At 33.3% G+C, this 10,507-nt stretch overlaps 1 protein-coding gene across 1 annotated transcript; it reads right to left on the bottom strand.

Annotated features, from left to right (window-relative positions):
- Positions 1–1,136: 1,136 nt before the first annotated feature.
- On the bottom strand, positions 1,137–6,499 carry LOC112801948 (glycosyltransferase BC10). The gene is made up of 11 exons (XM_025844906.3): positions 5,587–6,499; positions 4,298–4,411; positions 3,841–3,941; positions 3,588–3,659; positions 3,336–3,417; positions 3,172–3,252; positions 2,865–2,903; positions 2,656–2,721; positions 2,355–2,504; positions 1,668–1,796; positions 1,137–1,508 (listed from the first exon to the last, which is right to left on the bottom strand). The coding sequence occupies exons 1-11, from the start codon at positions 5,842–5,844 to the stop codon at positions 1,485–1,487; spliced, it is 1,116 nt and encodes a 371-aa protein (XP_025700691.1). The 5' UTR covers positions 5,845–6,499; the 3' UTR covers positions 1,137–1,484.
- Between the last annotated feature and the right edge of the window lie 4,008 nt (positions 6,500–10,507).

Below are 10,507 nucleotides of genomic sequence, written 5' to 3' on the forward strand. Positions count from 1 at the left end.
CTTGGTTTTTAATGGCGGTCAAAGGGAATCGTTGGCATAAAGTGATGGACGGTGACCAACTATAAATAAGGACCAAACTTCTAGTCTTTCAAGGTGGGCCCGACATCCACCTAGTAAGTAGTAACTACTCTCCACTTGGCTTCCATTCTTTTGATTTCATAAGAAAATTGTAGAAACTTGTTTGGTTGAATTTTTAAATTTTTTTAAATATTTTTTATTTAATAATTATATTTAGATATAATAATATAAAAATATTTATTTATTTATTATGTTAGAAATATTCTTTTATAAGTAAAAAAAATTTAAAAAGAAATAAATTATAGTTTTTAAAAAATATACTTTTTATTTTTCTAATTTTTTTGTTTTTATTACTTAAATTTTTTCAAATATATAAAAAAAATTTTAAATATATATTTTTTATTAATTTTTTAAATAATTTAATAATACCCAAACAAGTACTAAATCTAATTAGAAGAATATTCTTTTTAACTAGTAATGTAATATTCTTGGTTCAAAGATCTCATAGATTAGAAATGCTTATAGAATAAAATTAAATTAACAATTCTAACTAATCTTCCAAAGAATCAGGTGTGCTCATGAACCCTAATTTCAGGAATGGATGTCCAAACTCCAAACAAAGAAATGCATAATTTCATAAGACTGGACTTTTATTGGAATTTAAAAATTAGCTCATCTAAGTAAAGGGATTAGAATTTAGAGTTTAAAGATTTAGGACCAAATTAAAATTGCTTAACGGCCAATCTGAATAGACAGTATGAAATGGGTAAGCCTATCCCACATAGGCAAGGACAAAAAAGCCCACAAGCCCATTGGCCCAAGTTCAACTGAATGGCCCAAAAATGTGCCAAAATGTGTTTATTCATGATAGTAGTTATACTAAAAAATAAGAGTAAAATCCAAATTATTCCTAAAGAATTTTATTTAGGTTCTAAACAAATTTTTAATATTTTGGAAATTCTCTAGACAAATTATTCCTTCATAAAAAAAATTATTATTTGTTTAATGCACATATGACGAATAATTTTTGAAGACAAAATAATAAATATTTATTAGAAATCAAATAATAGACTAATTTGAGTTATTAACTAAAAATAAAAAATAAAAGAGAAAACAACTATGTGGAATATGGAGGACCAAAATCATTAATTTCATGCAGGTATACATAACTCAATTTTCTCTTCACCCTTTTTTCATTTCACTATACTAATTACTAAGAGCATATCTCAAACATTGTACATCAACTCTGCCAATAAAAGAATGTAGTACAATATTTTCACACACAGCCACAATTTCTAAGGTATACAAAATTCATTGTACAATATGATCAGAATGGTCATCAATCATTTTCAGCTGCTTCTGCTTTATTTTCATTCCCCCAACCTTATTTCTTTACCAAGTAAATTTTTTCTCCTTTGTGCTTCTACCAACCTCTGATATAATTATTATTGAGCCTTTTTGTTCTCTTAATTTAAGTATTCCAGAACAGACTGTCCAACAGGAAAAATATAAAATAAAATAAAATTAGCAAGAAGACTTGAAATATTCAAATACATACATTACAACAGAAAATTAAGTTTCCCCTTGAAATTATATAGAAGCTCAGTATCAATTTTCAGGAAAAAAACTTGTAAAACAAATGTACTTACCATGTTAAGAAGCCGTATCGCGGCCGGCCGGGTAAATTTCCTCGCGAAAAGGAAGCAAGTGGATGGTTTAGCCTTGCTGCTGCACCATTCTCTTCGGTATTCAGTCTCATAATAAATATTATCTATTTCCTGCAAAAATAAAAAAATATAAAAATATATATAACTTATACATATTTTCTTTCATCAAAGTTTAAGATACATGCACTTTTCCTTCTCATTATTCAGCAAATTCCTTCTGGCTAGCTCAAACATTGTAATTTTACTGCATATTCAGCTTGATTTCATAACCAACGATCGGCTCTTCTAGGAAGTGTTCTATCTTTTGCTGATCTGAACTAATGATGCAATAATAAAAGCAACTTCTCTCTAGAGATACCAGCTTCATTAGTTGAATAATATGAATTAGAAGATTAAGATGTCATCTATCTTTAAGTCATCGATTTCCTTGCAGAAGAAGGCGAACCGAGTTTCTAGTGTAGCTTTGGAGTATGATTATATAACATGGTAAGCGAGTCACTTAAGCCTTTGATTCTATTTAGAGCCTCCATTTTAATTTCCTAATATTATCATGCCTAGTATATAAGCTTGTTTTGGAAGAAAGAAAGTAGTCCTAGAATAAGAAATTTAAAGTTTACTGGTTTTAAAAAAAGAAGTGATTTTGCAGTTGCAGCATAGTGAAGGTCAAACCTTTATAAATTTTACAAGCATAGGTGTAGCATCCGAGAACTTGTAAGTCACCGGATGCCATCCCCGGCGTTCACGTTCCCTGGAGCTCGAAAGATCCCAGGAGGTATGTGTCAGTGATCTCCTTGTCAATTCTCCTTCTAGGTCTTTTTGCTGAACACAAACAAAATCTGAGTTAAAACTAACATAGTGAACATATTCAAGTATTTGTAAATTTAAAAGTGGATGTGACAAAAACCAGCTTCAATTCTCGTCAGCCGAAGAGTTTGAAGGAGGAAAAAGAAAAAGACAAAAGGATCCTTACAGCCAATAATGTCTGGACATAGTGTTCATCTGGTATACAGTTATGCAACTTTGATGTGTCAGCAGGCTGCATGAAGAAGATAATTTTCATTAAATATTATCACTTTGTCAATTATCACCTCATTTTGCAATAAAATATTAAATTAATTCTAATCTAGAACAAGAAAGAGAGAACACTAAGTAATTTTAGCAAGGCAATAAAGCACTTACAATGTGTTGTTCCCTCCAAAATTCTGGTAGTGGCTTTTTCTGCATTATTGAATCCACAGGTCAGAGAAATGCATTTGATTGGCTTAAGAAAATTACCTTAAAGTTACACCCTGGATCCTGTATCTATCAGTCACACTTAACATAGAAAGAAAAAACTTTCGAAAACTTCCATCGGCAAATTAGGCCATGACCTCATTGATTTACAACTTTCATCTTGTAGAAGAATTTCAGGGTGAGATAAGAAATATGTTATGTGATACTCGCGACAACACACGCGTCAAAGACCATGAACCTTGTAATGAGTTACCTTGCAGTACTGTTGAAACATTGGCAAGACCGTTTCATCATCCACTACAATCCTAGCATGCTTTCTTGTCAGAACAACCCACTGCAAGAGAATACATCATGTCAAGTATTTTAGGTTTCTAAATGAATTTTCATACTAAACTCGGCACTGTAATAGACCTTTACCTGAGATCCTTTCCTCCAGTTATGAACTGGGATAACAGGATGCATTTTTGGATTGTAACGGCCTTCTTTTGTGTCGGCAAAGCTGCTCACATTTAGATACATGTAAATAACAGAATAATATAAGATCATGCTACTAATTTAGACCAATTAAGAATGATAATCTAGAAAAAAATCAATTGATATAGTGTTGGTGGATACATTCTTTTCTGGAAAGTAGACACACTGTGCAACAGCATAAGTGCGACTCCTCACCTGTCGACAAAACTAGTTGATGTTGACATGATGTAATCATAAGTGTAGCTGAAGTTGTACAAAGGTATACAGCTGAAAAAAGATCAATCAACTGAAATATAGTGAGGCTAGGCTCAAGAATTGAATAAAATCAGAACCTTTTCTTTCTATCAAATAATTAAGCAAACCGAAGTACAATGAAAAAAGGTGGTCATGCTTTGAAAATTGTATTAGAATTACAAGCTTATATCTGTTAACAAAATTAAACCCTCACCTATCTGAGAGAAAAACAAAACGGTCATTTAGAGGATCATCAAGTGCATGTCTAAGCAAAATGCGCTCGGCCTCTATCATGCTTGCTTCTCCCCAGTCTACCTGGAAATAGATTCACATGAACTAAATTATGATGAAGCTGAAAGATATAACAAGCATTGATTATAAGAATTGAATAATATAATTCAGAACAGAATGATTCAAAGTTCACTTTTAGACATTAATCAAAGCAAAAGATAGCCTAGATGTTTCATAATGAAATCGGAAGAACAGGAGATATTTAGAATTCAACTTTGAGCCAGCATGGAAGGCATATTTCCTAAAACTTGAACTTATAAAAGATGCACTTGCACTGAATTGCAATTACATAAAACAGGTAACGACGTTTGAAATCGAGCAGTCTAAGTTTAACAGCTTAAAATAAAGAGAACTGTTGAAAATAAGGAGAGAATAGCAACCTGTGTGCTATCATTGACTTGACGATTCAAAAAATATGTAGATCTAGTTGTTGCCTGGTTGAACAGAAACCCCGGCCTCGAGTGGACAAAAATAGAGAATTTGCTATCACCCCCCTGAAGAAACAATGAAACAGTTTCTTTAGGTATTATTCACACCCTAAATAAGCATCCTCTCAAATGCAAATAATTAACTAATATGTTCATCATTTGAGACTTTTTGAAGCATAAATAACAACACTTATACATGAATATGACTTTCCAAATAAATCACTTTTCTTGCTCAATTTAATGTCATAGAGAATGGAGTCATTGTCTATTTTTGGTGATAACAGTACCACACATTTATAATATTGGCCGATTTCTGGAGGAAAAAACTCTATTTTATAGTACCGTGTCATACCAAGTAGACATGTTACACTACCATCAGTCAACAATTTTATTGTTCATCACTGGAGCTTGAAACCAGCAAATTTCGGACTACATGATTGCTAAATGACACAAATAATGATTGCCAAAGACACATTATTGGTAATCCAAATTTCCAAAACAACCACATTACCTTCCAAGAGCTAATCTACATTAATACATTCCCCCAACACCCCACACGCACGTGTGAGAGGTGTCTATCTAGATTACCATTGAATCATTGATCTTCCAAACATTCCATTGCATTATAACATTACCGGTAATTTAAAATGTGGTGATCTAGATTACCAGTAATCTTATTAAGCAATCTAAGAAACGCCTATAAAGATTAGACAAAGCTATAATTAACCATTGAAAGTTTAGACTGACTCCAAACTCGGCCTGCATTTACATAGCCAGTCGCAATCCCAGAAAAAACGAGGAGGGTTGTTAGGCCTGCAATAGCCAATGTAAAACTATATTGCATCCGAATGCATGGCGACGATGCAATGACGTCTTTGGATCCATATAAGGTTATGTTAGGCCTGCGACTATCCCAATGCATGGGCACGATGCAATGATGTCTATCCATGTAGCTGACACACCTAGTGGGAAAAAGGTTTTGTCAAGTAACTTTATACATGCAGCAACCCACTTCGATCCGCAAAGGATTAGTCCTAGGCCTGCCGAACTGGGGATACCGTGGGAAACCAAAATAAAAGTAACTTTATTAAGTAAGTAGTTTAGACTAAGCTCCAATTGACGCACCCTCTCCTAGTCTTCTATTAATTTACACAGTCCACACACAAAAACACATAAAGACATAGAGATAAACAATAATTATACATTCAAAACAAATAAAAAATAGAAAAAAGAGATTGTACCCGAAAGAATGCATCCCAAACCATCTCCAAAGGAAGCCTATTTCGTGCAATAAAGAGAAATGCAATCTTGGGGCTCTGAACATGAGGCTGAGAAACAAGGAATTGATGGTGATTCAATGGAACCAACCCAACAACATGAGTGTACCACCTTGTCTGCATAAACAACAACCCTCCAAAAAATATTCCCACAAACATCAAAGTCAAAACCTTCCTCTTCCATCTGTGCTGAGGTTTCTGCTGAACCACCTTCTTCTTCATATTCTAGCCTTTAACAATAACAACACTCCCTTTTTCTCCTTCTTCTTCCTCACTTAAACTGACCCACCATTTCCAACCAGTTCAGAAGCTAAATCAAACCATAAAAAACAAAACTTTTTGCCTCAAATCAATGAACCAAGTAGGAATCTATCTGGAACTGAAGATCCAACCAGATCCATGGCAAAACCAACATTCACAAATCCCCCCAAAATTTCCCTACCCCAGAAAGCAATACAGGTCCACAAAGAAGGGTTCAAGATTCTCGTAAGGTGTTAGAAAAAAGCATGTGATTTTTGGAGTTGAAACTATGAAAAACTGAGCTATGAAGATGAAGAAGAGAGAGAGAGAGAGAAGGGGGGTTAGTGTGTTTGTTAAGTGAAGTGAAGTACTTTGGTTTATAAGTTTTGGGAATGAAAATGTGTGAAGTGTGTGATGCTTGTCCTTCGCCTATATCTCAGTTGAGGTGTCGTAAAGTTGCAAGTTCTGTTCTTCTTTTTGTGTTTGCGTGAGAATAGGGGGAACTAAAACGATTAAACAAGTACTATGATTGGGATTTCCCATTCCAGATTCATTTGCTGAGGTTTGAGCTGTTTCAGCTGCCAAACTTCAAAAAATAATATTAAAAATTTTTTTTTGAAAGTAGTCAGCAAATTATAAAATATTTCTTGTTTTTGAGAATATGTATAATAAAATTTTATTCATATATATTTTGGTGAATATAGTAAGAAGATAAATTCCTATACAAGCTTTCAAAAATAAAAGTTTCTAACTTTCTATACAAACTTCAACTAAATTAAAGTGAATTAGTCTGATAAGATAATTTATATATTAATAGCTAATTCAAAATTAAAATAAACATAAATGTTTTTTCTTATAGTTAGGAAGCAATTTTGTTGTGTGTTAAATTTACATATGGCTAGGTTGTAATAGCAATTAAGGTGGATTTTGTGGGTGGTGGATAAGTTGACTCATTAGAAGTGGATGTTAGAAAAGGGAATAACACCTAATGGAGGTTGTTTCTAACCAACTAATAAAAACAATGATAAGCAATTTGTTGGGACACGTTTGATCAAAATACAATGCCTACCCACATGATATGATTTGTGCCCATCATGAAAATTAAGAATAGAGTATTGGAACATGCAAATTATTCATAAAGTAGTCACTATAATTCTCAAGTTCTTTGATCTATACTAATTATTTTATATCCCATAGATTTGATGAAAGAAAATTTTAAGATGACTGAATTCGAAGGAGTAGGCTAAATCAGAAATTTGTCAAGGGTTTTGTTAAAGAAAGATGAAGACAATGTTGGAACTTGGTTTGAAATAAACAACTCATAACTCCCATGATCCTTTTTTTTTTTTCAAAATGCACTTAAAACACTCCCACTCTTATAAAAACAATGATGAACGTGAATGTCCTATCATCCCTAATATAACATGGGGCATATAATAGTAGCCATATATAAAAGGTGCAATATTTTCACTAAATAATGTGAGTTAGGTCAATAATATTTTATTATTATTTGATCTAAAGTCTAAACTTCTATCTATAAAGAGGTGTTATAGATAGCTTTTTAATTTTTATATGGAGGGCAAGTCTGAGTTGGACTCAGTTATGGAGGAGGAGGGAGCTTTACTTTTGGGTGGTGTCAGTAGAGAAAAAAATCGGACCGTGTGAGTAGGTGAGGGGAACTCGGACCCTCCGATTTCTATGTCCAAAAACGGACCATCCGAGTTGTGTATAGCCAAGTCACGCGTCGCTGAATGCTTGCTCCCCACAAACGGTGCCTCTTTAACACAACCAAACCGAGTTATTGCTTGCATGTGTACCAACCGAGTTCACTTTCCTTTTCTTCCCCACACAACACACACAACTCCATCTTCTTCCTCCCTCAACGTTCTGAACTTTTGCTGTGTGAGAAAAAAAAGTTAAAATGTCAAGAAAATCAAAACCTAGAAATATTGATCGTCCAGAATTTACATTGTAAAATATTTGAGCTACCCTCATTATGTAAGTTTTTTTAAATCTTTTTTATTTTTTAAGATTTTTAATATTTTTTTAAATTTAGTTATATTTATGGTTGTTAGGAGTTGATCCGAAGAACATATATATGAATTAGTGTATAGATTTATTGATAGAAATTTAAAAATAAATATTTAAATAAAGAAGGTGTAAGTGTAGTAGTTCTATTTTGTTCAGAGTCGTTTGTAATATAATAAATTATAAAAAAAATTAGTTTTTAAAAAATTTTGGAATAATTTTAGAAGTTATGGTTAATTGTAGAAATTTAGGAATATATATTTAAATAATAGTTAGAAATATATATGTGTTTAAATGTGGTTAATTGTTGTTTAGATTTTTTTTAATATCAGATTAGAAGTAAGAAAATTAATATTAGAATTTTTTGTAATAATATTAGAAATTATAGTTGTTAACTGTTGTAATTAAATTCCAAAATTTAGAAATATGTATTTAAATAATAGTTAGATAAGTGGGTTTAAATATAATTAATTCTTGTTTAAAATTTTTTTAAGTGTATGAATAGTTTGGTATTGAATAGGATTTGTTATGAATAGTTCAGGACTTGTTTATAAATTTTTGTAATTAGAGTTAAGAAGTTAACTGTTATGTTTAATTTTAAGAATTTATGGTTATATGTTTAAATAATGGTTAGCAACATGTATGTTTAAAAATAAGTAATTGCTGTTTAGACGTTTTTCTAATATAATAGATTAGTATTAAGAATGACTTGTTTATAATTTTTTATAATAGTTTTAGATTTAATAATTAATTAGTTAATTGTTATAATTAATTATAAAATTATAATTTTAGGATACTTTTGGTGTATATTTTTCTGGAACAATGTTGATAATTTTAAATAATAAATTAGGATTTGTAAAGTATAATTTATTTGCGATTTTGGTCATAATAAGTTGTTTCTTGTTAGCCTTTTAATGTATAGAAGTATGTTATTTTAGTTGAGGTTTTATTATTATTACATTAGAACATTATTAGTTACATAGAAGGTGAAACTATGTATTAGTAATTATTTTCTGCAGCAACTTAGATATAAGCTCTATGTACATTAATTATAATTAGAGATGAAAATGTTATTACTTAGTAAATCGGATTCAATAAAATTATATTTTTTAATTAGCTTTTTAAAATTATGTATGATAGTTGTGTAATTTGAATCGTGCTTTTGCTATGTTTTTGTAAGCTTCACGGATGATGACATGCGATCACCCTGTCCCTCCGAATCGGTACGATGAGAGAGTGGAGGAGTATTTACGATCAACTGGGTTTTATCATGTTAGTCAGATTGGAGTAGTTCAATGTCAGAAAGCACTGGTAAATGCTTTAGTGAAAAGGTGGCACCCGGACACACATACCTTCCACATTCCAGTTGGTGAATGTGTCGTGTCACTGGAAGACGTGGCTATGATCTTTGGTCTTCCGACCGAAGGCCTTCTAGTGACTGGCATGACTTTGAGTAGTTTTGAGACCTTAGAGACGGAGTGTCTGCATCAATTTGGGGTGGCGCCGAGAAAGTCAGATTGTCGAGGAAGTGGCATAAAACTGACGTGGCTACGGGATTTAAAAGAACGGTCACAGTTGACTGATGAGAACAGTATACAGGTGTACGTTAAGTGCCACATCATGTTGTTGATCGGTACGATCTTGTTTGGAGACAAGTCTGGGGCATCTGTCCACTGGAAGTTTCTGCCTCTGCTGAGTGATTTTGCTAGTATTGGACAGTATAGCTGGGGATCAGCCTGCCTAGCACACCTGTACAGGAGTTTATGCAAGGCCTCACGTTTTGATTGTAAGGAAATCGATGGTCCACTGACACTTCTACTGTGTTGGGCATGGATGCGCTTACCATATCTATCACCGGTTGCTAGGGAACCTCGCAGTTTTCCGCTTGCAAACAGGTTAGACTATCTTACATTACCGGGTATCATGTTTAGAAACCAATTGTGTTAATGAGATGCGTTATATTAGGTGGCGAAACTGGGAGCGTGGAGACCGAGTCTATAGATATCTTAAGCTTGCTCATTTTAGGAAGGCCTTGGATGAACTTCAGGAAGGCCGGTGTGTTTGAATTGACATTGTATGTGGGTCAGGTCTAGTGATTTACTTATTTGGATTTTAATTATTTGCTTGCTTTACTTTTACCAGTTTTTGTGGGTTGCATATTCTGTTGATCGTGTTGATCCGAACATAATTCCTGCTGACATCTACATGCACTCGGTGATTTGGAGTGCAACGGTGCCACTGGTATCTTTTGAGTGTATTGAATGGCATGCTACCGACAGGTTTAGACGTCAGTTCGGTTTCGTTCAGGGAGTTCCTCATCAGAAACGGAATCTAGATCGCGCACACGGAGAAGTGTTAACAGGTCCTAAGAATCTGAACTGGGCCACATCCACGACTCATTCATTTTGGGTGATGCAGTGGACAAACAGGTATAATCACGTTCTTACTGAGGACCCCATGACTCCGCAGCAGCCATTAGATACTTATATGTACTGGTACCATTCAAAGTATGGCGATCACTTGAACTTGTCGGATCTTGCGGTCCAAGAGGATGTTGAGGGTGACCAGGTTATGGATGATGATAATGAAGAGAAGGAGCCACAGTCACCACCGCCTC

This window comes from Arachis hypogaea, chromosome 5, assembly GCF_003086295.3.
Source record: "Arachis hypogaea cultivar Tifrunner chromosome 5, arahy.Tifrunner.gnm2.J5K5, whole genome shotgun sequence".
NCBI classification, from domain to species: Eukaryota; Viridiplantae; Streptophyta; class Magnoliopsida; order Fabales; family Fabaceae; genus Arachis; species Arachis hypogaea.

What these genes read in the sequence shown, in the direction of transcription:
- LOC112801948 (XM_025844906.3), bottom strand. Translation starts at nt 5,844, where the DNA reads ATGAAGAAGAAGGTGGTTCAGCAGAAACCTCAGCACAGATGGAAGAGG. An exon ending in TTTGGGATGCATTCTTTCGG is followed by an intron (nt 4,412 to 5,586) that starts GTACAATCTCTT and finishes TTGTTTCTTCAG; the next exon opens with GGGGGTGATAGCAAATTCTC. An exon ending in CGATACGGCTTCTTAACATG is followed by an intron (nt 1,509 to 1,667) that starts GTAAGTACATTT and finishes CCTGTTGGACAG; the next exon opens with TCTGTTCTGGAATACTTAAA.